Genomic DNA, 16,253 nt, shown 5'->3' on the forward strand with positions numbered 1-16,253 from the left:
ATAGTCTTTGGAAATATTGTAAATGAAAAGCTTACTATTTGCTTTTCTCAAAGTGAGAAAATGAAACAGTGGATTCTTGCATGTAGTACATTTGTGTTTTCAAATTTAGAATACCTTATTTGGGAAACAGTTATTAAGAAACTAAAACAATATAAGGTTTAATTAAAAATAATGATTTTATAATGAATCTGGTGGTGGATTTTGTATTTTTATTAGTTACATTCATAAAGTAGAAAATGTAGCCTAAAATTAAAATCTGAATGTTCATTAAATATTTGATGATGAAAAATCAGGCTACATTCTAAATATTGTAAAATGTTAGTGTAAAAAAAAGTAATATGATTAGAAAACAAATGCTTTAGAAATTTTTGTTTGTAACTAAAATACTATTTGATAAGTGTGCATTCTAAGTACCAAAATATTTTTTAAAGCTAATATAAATATGAGTGTCCCCTTTAAAATGTTTTGACATAGTGCGTTAGCCGAGATATATTCCTATTTAAGAATTTTTGCTTTGCTGTAAATATATAATTCAGAAATACTACCTTTTTATGATTTGATATAGTGGTATTTTATGAAGAATATATGAAAGCAGTTTTCTAAATGGTAGTTTTATTTTTGTTTTCATTTCTACCAAGTGGATAAAAAGCCTTCTATAATTAGAGAATAGTACAGCATTAGTCTATACTTCCAAATAAATGTATGAAAGTATCGGTCATTTAACTTAGATTTAGAGACTAGTACAGCATTAGTCTGTACTTCCAAATAAATGTATAAAAGTATCGGTCATTTAACTTTCCAAAATTTAAGTCAGAAAAACATTAATAGAAGGGTAAAAGAGCAAAGTTAAATTTTAGTGGTCTAAAGTTAAAATTATTTAAGTGATTTTAAATGAAAAATCACACAGATTGTAAATTAATCAAATTACTTGTTTTTTGTTTTCTGAGATTTGAGTAGATTTTACTATAATGGTAATTTTACCATTAATTGTTAATAGGTACATTTTACAATTTAATGTACAGAGAATAAGAAAGGTAAACTACACAAAGGTAAAATTTTGTTTTCATGATCTCTCTCCTTCATATGTGCAGACTTAATTGTATGCATAGTAAAATATTTTCTGCATGCATCATCAAAGATCAGGAATAGATGAAGTTTCTGGAACTACTTCAAAAAAGCAATGAAATTACTCATAGTATATCTCTACGGTCAGATTAGAGTTTTCCAGAAAAACATTTACCTGCTACTCTGGAAACTTTATTGGAGTAAAGGGAATTCCTATTCGTTAAATAAACACTAAATTTTTCAAGAAGGTATTTCAATTTTTCAAAGTTCTCCATTGTACAACTGGTTTTTTCCTCCAGTACTATTAATTGGCTGTCCATTCTATGTACATTGTTGTGAATGTGATTCCTATAGAGTGTGACTGTATATACACTGAATTAGTTGAATAGCCAGAGGTACTTGAATGGTTTAACTTAAACTGGGGATTAGTGCAAGATCATTGTTACTATGTCAGTGACATAGTATTAACATGAGACTCGTCTGTAAAAATTCTATTTTCTCAGGCTCCTGCCTCAGATTTTAATGCTGGAGGTTGTACAAACATCTGTCGTTATTTTCAAAGTTCTATAATTCTGGTGTCTGGACACCAGAATTTTTACACTTTATACTTTTACACTTTAAGTAGCCCAACTTGTAGTCTTATTTCCTGATAAACTGTTTAGAGAACCAGAAATCTCAATAACTCTTCCTTAAACAAATTAGTTTTGCTGCCAAAGTTAATACCATAAAGGAGGGATGTAAAGGATATAAGCATGGTGGACAGCTGCCTTTATTTATACATCGATACCTATCTCTTTCTAATCAAGGACTGTACTTATTCTGAAATTAGGTTTACAGATCTACTTTCTTCTAAGTAGTCAGAACTATTTGTTTGCCTTCTTATTGCTGTTAGACTTCTTATTGCTGTTAACTGCTAATGTTTGAGACTGATCTCTCATGAACATTGCTTCATGAAAGCACTTGAACTCTATTTGAATTGAACTCTGTACAGAAAAAAAAAATTCATTTTCATATTTCTACTTATGTTTTCTGAATATCAGGAGAAAGAAGATAGTATCTATTATGCCCTGTCCTAATCCTAAATTCTGCCTAATCAGGAGAATTTTTCCATCTCACTCAAACAAGTAGGCTCTTTACAAAAATCAATGAATTTCTTTTTTTTTTATTTTGCTGATGTTACTGCTATTCTTTTTATTTTTAGATTTACTTATACACAGAGAGAGAGAGAGAGAGAGAGAGAGAGAGAGAGAGAGAACTGGAGTACAGGCCAGAGGAGCAGGGGCAGTAAGAGGATTCACCAGGGACAGAGTGGGGAGCAGAACAGGCAGATCGACGAAGTACATTTCTGAGGGGAGCAGCGGGCTGGTCAGGAGAGGTCTGCCACGCCACATGGGTCACTTCCTGGCTGAGGATTGAACTCGCACCAAAATAGCTTTGGCCAGCTGCTCCTTCCTGCTGCACTGCTAGGAAGGGCCCAAAATCGAGGAATTTCTTACCAATATGGGATATAATCCTTCATAGTTCTGTCATTTCTAATCCTCTGTTTCTAGCAGAATTCCAAGTTAGAATTTTTTCCTGAAATTTGTTAGTTTTTAAAAAGTACATTTCAGAAACATTTGCTTACTTAAACATGACATAATATAGCATGATTATTAATAAAACAACTAACTTCTTAACATAAAAAAGTATCAGTCATTAAACTTTCTTAAATTTAAGAGTCAGAAAAAGAGTAATAGATAAAAGAGCAGAAGATAGTTTACTGGTTTAAATTTTAGCGGTCTAAAATTAAAATCATTTAAACTTGATTTCTTGGTTTCCAGCCTTTTTATATGATTTTGATGATGTGGATACTGCTTTTAATTACCTACAAATTTTAACATTTAGGCTTTAAAGCATCTAGTTTTTACTAACCTCTTTTAGTAATAAAATTTGAAATAATAGTTCTTGATTTTAGCTCGAAGGTACATTGCCATTGTTGCCCAAAAGGCAAATACAAGTTTTCTTTCAAAAAGAATATTATTTTAACCTTTAAGTAATTCTAGAAAAAAACCTTGAGCTTTAAAATGGTATCAATATCTTTGTAAATAGATAATTTTATAAATTTAGGATCTATAAAAATATTGTTTTTAAAAAGACTTATTTATGCATACAAGAACTGGGTTGTAGGCCAGAGGTGCAAGGGTAGCAATGAGAAGATTCATCAGAGACAGAATGGGGAGCATAACAGGCAAATTGATGTTACTAAGGGGAGCTCACCAGGCAAGATACGCTGCACCATGTGGGTCAGTTCCTTGAGGGGTAAAACTCATGCTGCAGATAGGTTCACAGTAATGTGCTTTAACCTTTGCACCACTAGGGAGGGGCTGTAAAAATACTATTATAGATAATACTGTTTGTGATTGAAAAAATAATTTTACTTTTATAAAAGGACTTTCAGCATCTGACTCTATCTCACTTTAGAAATTATAGTTTCCTAGTGTTGAGTGTTCAGGATTTGTCCCTGAAGAACTTACCTTGATATTTCAATAATTAACAGCTACTAATTTTTAATATAAAAAACATGATTTCCAGTCCTCCCTGGTGGCGCAGTGGGTTAAAGCACAGCACTAAGAAGCTAAAGTCACTGCAGCATGAGTTTGATTCCCACCTGCCCCGGAGGTGACCACATGGTGCAGCAGACCTCTCCTGACCCGCCTGCTGCTCCCCTCAGCAGTGTTCTTCATAGATCTGCCTGTTCTGCTCCCCACTGTGTCTCTGGTGAATCCTCTCACCCTCCGCATCTCAAGCCTGTACCCCAGTTCTGCATGAATAAATAAATATTAAAAAAAAAAACATGATTTCCTTCTACAGTATTCATTAAACCCCTACTATGTGATAAATTATTTCAAGCATTTGGGGTTCATAATGAACAAGATAAGTATCCTGAAGAGGTCAAAATTTTAAACTGTAGGAAAAATTTTGACACGTTACAAGCTAATACTGCACTTTAATTGGCAGCTCATCTTTCAAAGCAGTAATTAAAATTTTTCTCAAACAAAATACCAGAAAAAACTTTTTAATTCAGAAATAGTTTCCAGCACCTTAATGCTAACCATTACTAAAAAACTGATTGATAAAATATGACAATTCTAGTGCTCTATAGGTAGATAGAAAACATTTTCTCAGTGTTCAAAAGGGTTTTTGGTCTTAAATTTTTTTTAACTTTGCTCATTCAGTAGTTAATACTTTATAATCATTTAATTTAGACATTTATTTTTCAGTGTGAAATATGAATAGCATAATTGTTGTTTTGAAAGCTATTTTTGTTTAATTCTGGTGCAGTTTGTTAGTTATTTTTCTCTTTAATTTACTAATGTTTGTCTTTGGCTATGCTTTTATTTCTAAGGTTCCTGTCTTTGTAGAAATAAATTACTATGCTGCTTTTATGATTTCTTTATTCTTGTAATTTTACCAATTAAAAAAGTGCTGAATTATTTCAAGAATATATATTACTCAAGAGATTATTAATATGGAATTAATATTTCCCTTAAATCCCAGCTCTCCAGTTTTTAGCTATGTGGCCTCAGGCCAAGTCCCTTTAGTTTCTTCACTTATTAAGTAGAAGTGATCACTGTTTCATGGGATTGCTTTGAGAACTAAATGAAGTAACAAATATTAAGATGCTTAGAATAATACCTAGCATGTAGAAAATACATATAGTTTAGCTGTTGGTCTTTTTTATTTCCTTAACAAAATTGAATTTCTTAAAATTTAGGATTTGTTTAGAGTCACTTTAATTCAAATGCCGTTGGCTTCCTGTTAACAATTATATTCTTTGATTTTGTAATTCATTTTTTTGATATGCCTATGTAAAAACTATATTTAAAGCTTAAAACTTGAAGAGGTTTTAATTTAAATTTTCTACAGCCAAAAGGCCGAGAAGCAATAATTTAAATTTTCTAATCACTGTTCATAGTAAACTCTTCACTTAAAAAAAGTTGTTAACCTCTTAAACTACATGAAAAAAAATTTAAATTTATTTATGCATATAGAACTGGGGTATAGGCCAGAGGTACAGGGTCAGTGAGAGGATTCGCCAGAGACAGACTGGGGAACAGAACAGGCAGATAGTATACTGCTGAGTAGTATATGAAGTATACGAAGTATACTGCTGAGGGAAGTAGGAGACGAGACAGGAAAGGTCTGCTGTGCCATGTGGGTCACCCCCCTGGCTGGGGATTGAACTCATGCTAAAGCTGCTGTGGCTAGCTTCCTAGTACTGTGCTGCAACCTATTGTGCCACCAGGGAGCGCCCAAAGCTTCAGTTATTCATATGTGGGGAAAACATAGCCTGAAATAATGCTTAGGTTTTCTAATATGCAAGGTAAACATGGGTTTGGGCAGACATTCTTAAAACCAGAACTTCACAGTAATCTTCACCTATTTAGAATGGGATAATTATGAAATAGCAGCAAAAACAAAATTAAAATTAATGTTCTACTTTTATCTGAGTTCATATATTTACTAGTCTTATTATGTTAGATTTTATTAACCTTTCAAGATCCTGATTTTGAATTTGTAGCTGATAAACTTTCAACTTCTAAAGATTCTTAGAAATTTTTTATATAAAAATTGTCAGGCATCTAGATGTATATATCTTAAGGACTATAGTGGACTATTTGACATGATACAAACCTCAGTCTGACTTTAATATAGTTCTTCTATTTGGACTTCACAGAGAATGATATGAATAAAATAGGTAAAGGGCCAGCCCCTTTCATTTATATCATGGGACCTGAGAGTATTTTGAATTACCCTCCCCATTTTATAAATAAGGAAAGTAATCTCAGAGTTTAGAGTCAGAAAACTAAAGTTCTATACTTGTCAAAATTATCTCATTAATTTATTGATATTGCTAAGTCACTATTCTATCTGGATGTAAATACTTTCATTTTAATTAAGAGTTATGTTACTTGTAACCTTTCTATTACAAGCCTAATCAGTAGTAGCATCTAACTTTCTGAAGCTTTCTCTTTTTTATCATCTTGCTGGCTTTGAAAAAATATATTTTAGTTATTTCTGTGTACCTTAAAGGCCATGATGGGTTCACAGATGCTGTATTTATTTTACTTATAAAATTCTTAATATATACATGCAGTCAACTAGTATTTCATCTTGTCATTTTACCAGATACTTAACACTTCTGATAACCAATACATGCAATGACTTGGAACACTAAACCTGCTGCCAAACTATGAATTTGAAAAATGACATTACCTTTTTGACCTCAGTTTCCTCAGTAAGAGAGTTAATTTAGATAACTCTCATGTCCTGTTTGACTCTAAAGTCTGTGACTCTTACAGATTTAAGAAGGCAGTTTTTAGTGTTTGATGTTTGTTTAATGAAAAGGGCCTGTGATAGAGAAGTTAACTTCTTCCTAGAAGGTGATTGTGTCAAAAATGAATAAAACTCAATGTATTGATTTTATTTGATATTAAAGTAAAAACCTCAGGAGAGGTAAATAGGTTCCAGATAAGGAGAACCTTAGGAAGAGTATAGATATTTCCATTTGTAATATGTGTCAAATGGGTAGTAGTTGAAGAAAAGAATATGATTTTTGCCTAGTAAAGGAATTTTTTGGTAGAAATTTATGGCATCCTCTAAAATTCTATAGTGGGATATTTAGATCAGCTCTCCATGTTACTTTTTCTGCTTGGAACTTGTCAGAAAATTAAATAACAAGCTTGATTGCTTGATTTATTGGCACAGCTCTATCTTTACCTGCACTTCCAAATATTCCATCACCTCACTGTCTGTATGCATGTTAACATTTTAAGATGTATTCTGGTAATTTCCTAATTCATTGACACTACATGCTATTATATTGGCTTGTGCCTATCATTATTTTAAAACACATTTGTATTTTTAATAGATTTTCTTTCATTAAGCTTACAAAAAATTCTCAAGAGTTTATTTTGAAGCATATGCTTCGGTTGTATTTTTTTTAATATTCATATAGTTCCTACTCTACATAAATTTTCTTTTTTACAGATATTGATGATGCTCAAATACTACCCCGCTCAACTAGAGTCAGACATTTTTCACAAAGTGAAGACACTGGAAATGAAGTTTTTGGTGCTTTGAATGAGGAGCAGCCATTGCCTCGTAGTAGCAGCACTTCTGACATCTTGGAACCATTCACTGTTGAACGAGCCAAAGGTGCAGTTCCTGTCATTGACAGTTCATCCCGTCATGCGCCAAGCTTGCAGAGTTCCACAGAGGCTTCTTCAATAAATAGATCCACTGAAAGCCACATCACTGATACTCATAGTAGAGAGTCTTCTCTGGAAGTTGGTGATAGCATATATGACCATCTTTGTCATTTAATAGATCCAGTAGAACTTGCAGATTCAGCTTTTGAACAGATCCAGTACATTGACCTTGAAGGAGATGATGATCTTCTTTCCTCCCTGAAAGAATATTTTAAGGAAAACCAGGAAAATCATAGTAAAAATGAGTTAGGTAAAGATGCAGTTTCACAGGAAATGGTAATTGCCGTAAACAGGGGTGAAAGATCATCCTTAGATAAATTAGAATACATAGACCAGGAAAGTAAATCAGAAAACATCACCTCCTTTGTTGGGACTTCTGAAAACATGCAGTTTCAAAAAGAACCAAACTCAGCTGTCTTCATGAGTAATATTGCATCTAATCAGTTAGATACCCTTGTGAGAACAAAAACTGAAAAGTCTAAGCAAATAAACAATGATAAACAGTCATTGGAACCTAGTTCAGATAGCCCTTGTGATAAAGAAAAGAGGAAACACCTCTATAGACAAGCAGCTACAGAACTAGATGCCTGTGTAGATGTAACACTAGTTGAAAAAGTTAAGGGTGTGCATATTAATGAAAAAATCACTATCCCATATGTCATGCATGCCAAGAAAACTGTACTAAAGACACCCATCAATCGTAGAGCACCTCATGTTACAAATACTGGCAAGCTTTCTCCAACTAAAAGAAGCTTGTCTGAAACAGTAACTCACAGAGCGAAAATCATGAAAATTGCTACTAAAAAACGAAATAGTGTTCATGTTACTTTTAGACCATCTACAGAGTCTGTTCAATTTTATAATCCTCTGGAAAACAAAGAGGCTCCATGGAAGATGAGACTGCGGAAGCTTGGTGGCTTTAGTAATAGTAGTAGCAGCAATAGCAGCACCAACAACCCCACTACGAGCTCAAGTAGTGTTCCAGAGCTAGTTAAACCTGGTGTATACAGGCCTCTAGATAAAGTTAGTACAGCATCAGTAAGCAGTAAAACAGTTAATGAGTCAACTGAGATGTCTACTGCCATGTTACAAAAAGAAGGAATTACAAGTAATCAGTTAGGTAGCCGTAGTACTCTTAGGTCATCAAGTCATGAGGCAGGACTACAGCAGGGCTCCCTGGGTGGCGTTTATAAAACTGTTGTACATGCTCTTTCGAAGCCGAAGGCAAATGTCTCCCCACAGAGGCAGAACAGAATGCCACCAGAGGCTCCACTGAGGGATCTGTACAGTCATGTAATGGGCTATTTTGGAAGGAAAGCTGCAGGTGAGCACTAACGTGTGCAGAGCGCAAAAGGAGAAAGACAGCACCAGTTTGGCTTTATGCAACTGAAGCAAGCTATAAGCAATCAAAAAGCTTTGGGATGGTCACTGCTTTCTCTCTGTTTGGTTATGCATGCGCCTTTTCCCAGCTGTATTTTCCCAGCATAAATTGTTCATTTAAATTACTAATTTCCCTTTCAAGACATTTTAGTTAAACCTCTTTGCTGCTGAACAGATAGAAAAGAGGAAGGTACAGTAAAATTTTAATTATCTTTCAAAGGCTATCTAACGTAGCTTTTTCTGAGTATATTTTATGAGCCTTGAAGTTTCCAGAGAAGTTGGAATTCTTTCTCCCCTAACTCCCTTATAGTTTAGATTTAAAAGAACACCCATTATATCTAATTGAGTTTTTGTTTTGTTTTGTTTTTACTGATGATTGTTTGGTTTTTATCTTTTTCCTTAGAGGAAAATTATGTTGCCATTATATAACATAATGGAAACCAAGGACTATCAAGGTCTTACAGTGATCATTTTTCAACTATCATTGAAGAAATTATTTCTTAAATCTCAAAGTGGATCGTTACTTTTCATTTAAGTCTTTTCCAAAAGTACTGTACGCCTTTTAAATTTTGCATTCTTTGGTATAGAATGCAAGTTATATCCTTTTTTTGCCCTTAAGATTTCAGATGTACGTAAAGGCTTCATGATAGCCCACTCATGATTGAAATATGGAACCTTTATGGACAGATTATAGAAACCAAGATTATGGTAACTGTTTTATCTCGATCCAAATTTAAAACAATCATATATATATAGAGAGAGAATTAACTTTCAGCAGTAAGGTAGGTTTTGATTTTTTTTGTTTAACATGGTTTTGTTAGCATGATTAACAGATTGCTACATAATGCATCTTGCATTGAGCCATTATTGCCACTTGAGGGCAGTATTTGGCAGCTTAGCAAAGCCTGGCCAGTAATATAAAGATAATGGTATTTCACAAAGAACTCCTGTCCAGTGTATTTTGTTAACCTGAAACACTTTATAGCTCGTTGGAAATACCAAAGAGCTGATTTTGTTTTAATTGCAGATATATAATTTTTTTCAACTGCATAATATCTTCTTTTCTATAAATTAGTTTACCAAATTTAAAACTTTCTTGTTAGTGTAAATCGTGTCATAAAAACCAAAGTAATTAGAGTGATTTTTTTAAAGAAAAAGCTTATAAAAATAAACCTGTTTTATTTGAAGTAATAGTTATATTTTATTGTGAATAAAAACATATCAAAATCATAGAATTTTTATAAATTTATGTCCCACTTATATTTGCATAGATTCAGGAATATATTTCTTGTAAATATTCTTTATAGGGAAAATGGAATTATAAGGCATTAAAGCTCCAAATAGATACAAAGAAGCAGGAAGATAACCATACCAGTTTCTTTATAGGCAATATTAACCTAACTCCAACTAGTGCTTATCTATAAGCTTTCTTGCTGTTTAAGGTTACACTGAAGATTCACTAACATCTGCTTAGTTGAGTAAAGTGGATATCAATTTACTAATTCTTAAAATTAAATCTGAAAGGAGATAAATTACTCATAAGTGCATGTTTGGCAAATAATTGATACGGCATAGGTCATTTGTTTTCAGTTGTGTTTATTTCAGATTTAGAAAATACTGCTAAGTCTTTCCTCACTATATATAGCTGTTTATTTATTTTTAGCCAATAAAGAGGACATGAGCCCAAAACTGTCCCCTCTTAATAGTGATATTGGCAGCAGCAGTGCTAATGTTCCTGACCTGATGGATGAGTTTATAGCAGAACGACTTCGAAGTGGTAATGCCTCAGTAAGTGTTACTTTATGTATTTGGTCTTAGCAGGATAGAGAAACTAAAAGCTACATATGGGGGGAGTAGTTTTATTCACAAAGCCTTTCCCTCAAATTTAACTTTTTGAATTAAGATTTTTTGAAAATTTTTCATAATTTTTTTTAACCCAAAGACACAGACAAGCTTATAGTTTTGATCAGACTGAAAAATTGAAATATCTGTTTACTCAATACTTAGAAACATGCTACTTCCTTTCTAGCTTTCTCCACATTTTTTATCTTTACTCATAGGTTTACACTAACATCCACTGCCAAACCCTAAACAGGAAAGATAACAGTGGTGCTATTCTAGCCCAACTTCTGTAATGTCGATTGCATGATTGTTGCATTTAAATGTGCAATAGAGTTTAAGTTGTCTTTATCTTGACTATTGGGAACCTGTTTTATTTAACTTTAAAAGGACGTGTTAAAGGGTGTGTGTGTGTGTGTGTATAGAATGCTGTATTTTAATAGTTAGATCATATTTGGGAGTCAACCACTCTTCAGTGAAAATATATACCTCCATTACATACTCCATGCCTCTTTTTGTTTTACCTTTTTTTCATCGATGAGGTAAAAGTCATTATTCTTCCCTCCCTCTGATATCTCTTCTGTTTGCTGCTGCTTTTTCTGTCTAAATCCTTTGCTCTTTCTATTATCTTAATTTATATTCACACCATGGATCCGACCCATAGGATATTGAGGGGTTTTTTTGTTTGTTTGTTTGTTTTTCTTAAGGCAAACCAACTGTAAATCAGACTCTGGCACCATACCATTACATAAATTGTTTAGTGTATTTTCCCTCATCTATATCAGATACTGTGATAATTATCTTAGAAATTAAAGATTTCAGATAACTAAAATAGGAAATTTTTTTAGTGGTAAATGTTTCTTGAATTTTTAGACTATGACAAGAAGAGGAAGTAGTCCAGGCAGTCTGGAAATTCCCAAGGATCTCCCTGATATTCTAAACAAGCAAAACCAAATGCGCCCTGTTGATGACCCAGGTGTGCCCTCAGAATGGACTTCTCCTGCCAGTGCAGGGAGCAGTGATCTTATCAGCTCCGATAGTCATTCAGATTCTTTCAGCGCTTTTCAATATGATGGCCGAAAATTTGACAGCAAGTATCTCTTTCTTTTTGAGCAATATGAGATTTCATTAAGTGTTTTCTGATTCAGACTGACTTACGGATTATATGACCATCATTGTGTTCCCTAATGTTGCTTAGATAAGGGTTCCCATATATTTTCATTTCATTTTTCAATAATTTTGCAAAGGAAGTTTTAAGGAGTGATGTCATGGCAGGAATCATTGTATTTTGCTAAACTAAAAGTATTTTTTTTAAAAAAAAAGTCCTTTCATAAAAGCAAATGATACTTAAAACCAGAAAGTAGAAAGAAAAAAAATTAGAATGGACTATATATTAGAATAAAGGACATAGTTATGAATTGGTGTGTTCCATGCACTTATGTTTATGAATCATATTTGGCAGTCAGAAAAGGGTGCCAAAATTTAAAAAAAAAAAAAAAAAAAAAGCTATAACCTTAAGACCCAGGCTAGAAGAATTCTGTATAGTTACATGTTTACTGCCTTCACAGATTACATACTATTCAGCATCAGGATGGAAATATGATTTAAGAGGAAAATAATTACTTCCCAGTTGTATCATTTTTATGATATACACCTATATTGGAGATTATAAAATACCTAAAAGAATGTAAATATATTACCACCTATCAGAAAATATGGGAAAGCACAGTGATTATATCTTTTATTAGTTGTTAGCAATAAACTATGGAATCCTTAAAAATTTGTTTCTAATTATAATCTTTAAAGTGTTAACATTATTTGCACTTGCCTGACTGATAATGTAAATAGAACAAGTTTAGAGGAAATGTTGGTTTTTAATCATTCTGATGAAGTAACCATGTCTCTTTGGTAAATATTTTTGTTATAATTTGAACTTCTATATACATTTCTTCTTCTATAGATTTTGGCTTTGGAGCTGATACTGGTATTATATCCTCTGCTGATGTGGATTCAGGTTCTGGTCATCACCAGAGTGCTGAAGAGCAAGAAGTGGCTAGTCTAACTACTCTTCAAATAGACTCTGAAACAAGCAGTCTAAATCAACAAGCTTTCTCTGCTGAAGTTGCAACAGTTACTGGTAAAGTTACTGAAGGGAATATTACTTAAATGCATTCTTTTGAGGGGTCAAAGAATCTGTTTAGAACTTTATTTGAGAAATTTTTAGTAATTTTACTATTTAAATGTTTTTTTTCATTCATCTTTATGTAACCAGTAGGGAAAACAAAAACATTCATACAAGAGTTTCTTGACCTGTAGTGTGTGTGGATAATGCTCCAAAGGGACCCTATGAATACCTAATATTATATGCAAAACTATGTATATGTTAGCCTTAACGTCTTTTCTGCAGTAATTTTATTTTTTAATTTATTTTTAATAGCTGCAACATTGATTTACAATGCTGTATGTGATTTAGAGGTATCTGGCATAAATGTTTATTTATTTATTTATTATTAGAATAGTTTATTTTTACATCATTTTGTTCCCTTTTCCATTCCAGTCATAATCCCTGTGATGGAAACACCACCAATTCACCCACGTGCCATCACCATAGTCCTGTGCATTCACCCCACCCCATTTTTGATCCCACTCCTCAGTCCACCCCCATAAAATATCTCTGGTATGTAGTTATTTTTCCCCCTGGTCCTTTATGCTCCTGCTATGAGTGAAACCATCTGCTATTTTTCTTTTTCTTCCTGGTTTATTTTACTAAGCATGATCTCTTCCAGCTCCATCCATGTTGCTGCAAAATACATAAGTTTTTTGATTGCTGAGTAATATTCCATTGTGTATATGTACCACATCTTTTTAATCTAGTCATCTATTTTTGGACATTTGGGTTGATTCCATGTCTTTCCTGTTGTAAATAAAGCAGCAATAAACATGGAGTGCAGGTTTCTTTTTGAATCACTGTTTTTGTGTCTTTTGGGTAGATGCCTAGGAGTGGGATTGCTGGGTCGCAGAGAGGCTCCATTTTTAGCAGTTTGAGGAACCTCCAAACAGTTTTCCATAGCGATTGTACTAGTTTGCATTCCCACCAGCAGTGCAGGAGAGTTCCTTTTTCCCCATATCCTCGCCAACATTTGTTGTTGCTAATTGTTTTGTTTTTTAAATATTTATTTATTTATACATACAGAACTGAGGTATAGGTGCAGGGGTAGTGAGAGGATTCACCAGAGACAGAGTGGGAAGCATACCAGGCCAATTGATGAAGTACACTGCTGAGGGCAGCAGCGGGCAGGCCAGGAGAGGTCTGCTGCGCCATGTGGATCACCTTGGGGCAGGGATTGAACTCATGCAGAAGTGGCTTTAGTTTCTCAGTGCTGTGCTTTGACCTGCTGTACCACCAGTGAGGGGCCTGTTGCTAGTTGTTTTAAGATGTGCCATTCTCACTGGTGTGAGGTGATATCTCATTGTGGTTTTGATTTCATCTCCCTTATTACAAGTGATGTTGAACATTTTTTCATATGCTTATTGGGAGTATTTTATTTTATTTTTTTTAAAGATTTATTTATTCACACACAACTGGGGTACAGGCCAGAGATGTGGAGGGTGAGATGATTAACCAGGGACAGAGTGTGGAGCAGAGAAGGCAGATCTACGAAGTACACTGCTGAGGGGAGCAGCGGGCGGGTCAGGAGAGGTCTTCCTCGCCATGTGGATCTCCTTCGGGGCAGGCGGGGATCGAACTCATGCGGAAGCGGCTTTAGCTTCTTAGTGCAGTGCCCCAACCCGCTGCGCCACCAGGGAGGGCCCAGGAGTAATTTATTTTTTAAAGGATTTATTTATATCTGCATAGAACTAGAGTGTAGGCAAGAGGTATGGGTGGTGACAGCATTTACCAGAGACAGAGTGGGGAGCAAAATGGCAGATCTACTGAAATACACTGCTAAAGGGAGCAGTGGGTGATACAGGAGAGGTCTGCTACACCATATGTGGGTTTATCGTTAGCTCCCAGAATGGTGATCATACTCAGTCCACTGAGACTTAGTCTGCAGACCACCAGGGAGGCCCATATGCAGTCATTTAGTAAAGATAGATAACCACATAGAAATATTTGTTAATATACTAATATTTGGCATTTATTTAGTAAGTAGACTTTTTAGCAATTTCTTATGCATGGTAAAACCTACAGATAATACAACAAATAAAGTCCAAGAAATTCAGTCCTAAAATGTGGGATCACATTACAAGGTTGTACAGTGACTGGAGGAACCTGAGCAATTAATGGCTTATAGTTCAGAGGTTACACCTTTATCTAAATTGACTCTGGTGCACTTTGATGTTCCTTAGTAGGTGATTATGTATTTTGGCTTAGATATCAGTAAGGTGGTTTATGTATCTTCTGGTTAGATGGAACATTCAAGATTGGAGCAATGATTTCTGAATCATGTCTGAATTGTTCTTCAGCCCATTCAAATATGTTACTTGTCCAGGGAATGCTTAGGCAGCCCCCTGCAGCTGTTTCTTATGTCTTGACTTCTTCCCCTGCCCCATATATTTTCTGTCAGAGAACAAATAAGAACTTTAGCCTGCCCCATTGTAGAATAAGGAGTCTGTGTGGAAGACAGGCACTATCTGGATCAGCGCCACAGTATTATTATTATTAATTATTTTATTATCGTTATAGTATTTTATCACTTTAAATATTATATTGTTATTTTTATTATTATTTTATTACTATATGATTTAAATTACTCAGAAATGCCAGGGAAGTATCCTTATTTTAAAATAAATAGCTCTTACTAAGATTGTCCTTAAAAATAAATGTAGAGGGCCCTCCCTGGTGGCGCAGTGGGTTAAAGCACATCACTAAGAAGCTTAAGCCACTACCTCATGAGTTCGATCCCCGCCTGCCCTGGAGGAGATCCACATGGCGAGGCAGACCTCTCCTGACCTGCCCGCTGCTCCCCTCGCAGTGTACCTCGTCGATCTGCCTATTCTGCTCCCCACTCTGTCCCTGGTGAATCTCTCACCCTCCGCATCTCTGGCCTGTACCCCAGTTCTGTGTGAATAAATAAATAAATCTTTAAATAAATAAATAAATGTAGATACTGAGTACTACTAGTAATCAGGAAATGTAAGTACAGTTCACATGATATCACCACATATATTAAAATAGTTCAGGTTAAAAATACTGACAATATCAAGTGTTGAATAGGCTTTAGAACAACTGAAATCTAATATATTCCAAATGGGAATGCAAAATGTAGAGCTTTTCTTCAAAAGAATGGCACTATTCATTAAAATTAAACATACATTTACCATAAGACCATACCTAGTTACTGAAATAATTATATGTGAAAATTCATGACAGCATTATTCACAATAGCTTAAAAAAAGAAAGAACTTAATGTCCATTGCCAGTGAATGGATAATAAAATCGTAATGTATTCATTCATTGAATATTCATTGGAATAACACTCAGCAAATAAAAAAACTAAATGTTGATATGGCACTCAAAAATATGCTGAATGAAAGACATCAAATAAAAAAGGCCACATATTATACTTTCTTAGTCAAAGAACAGAAAATTGCAGAAATGACAGATTATAATGACAAAACAGATCAGTGATTTTGTGGGGCATTGGGTTTCAGGGGAGGAATCAAATGCAAGTAGGCACAGAGGAAGCCTTTCATAGTGATAGACTTTTATATTTT

General features: G+C 34.1%; 1 protein-coding gene across 8 annotated transcripts in view; it reads left to right on the forward strand.

Moving 5' to 3' along the window:
• RALGAPA1 (Ral GTPase activating protein, alpha subunit 1 (catalytic)) overlaps window positions 1-16,253 on the forward strand; it is a 207,467-nt gene that overhangs the window by 78,306 nt on the left and 112,908 nt on the right. For 4 of the 8 annotated variants that reach the window (XM_012724483.1, XM_012724486.1, XM_012724484.1 and 1 more), the window contains 4 exons: window positions 7,096-8,640; window positions 10,360-10,484; window positions 11,409-11,625; window positions 12,496-12,672. In XM_012724483.1, the coding sequence (XP_012579937.1) occupies window positions 7,096-8,640; window positions 10,360-10,484; window positions 11,409-11,625; window positions 12,496-12,672 (2,064 nt within the window). The remainder of the gene's footprint in view (window positions 1-7,095; window positions 8,641-10,359; window positions 10,485-11,408; window positions 11,626-12,495; window positions 12,673-16,253) is intronic. The other 4 variants (XM_012724488.1, XM_012724489.1, XM_012724490.1 and 1 more) reach the window with 2 other exon arrangements.

The sequence above is a fragment of the Condylura cristata genome, unplaced genomic scaffold, assembly GCF_000260355.1.
Source record: "Condylura cristata isolate star-nosed mole 26May11 unplaced genomic scaffold, ConCri1.0 scaffold00013, whole genome shotgun sequence".
In the NCBI taxonomy this organism is placed as follows: Eukaryota; Metazoa; Chordata; class Mammalia; order Eulipotyphla; family Talpidae; genus Condylura; species Condylura cristata.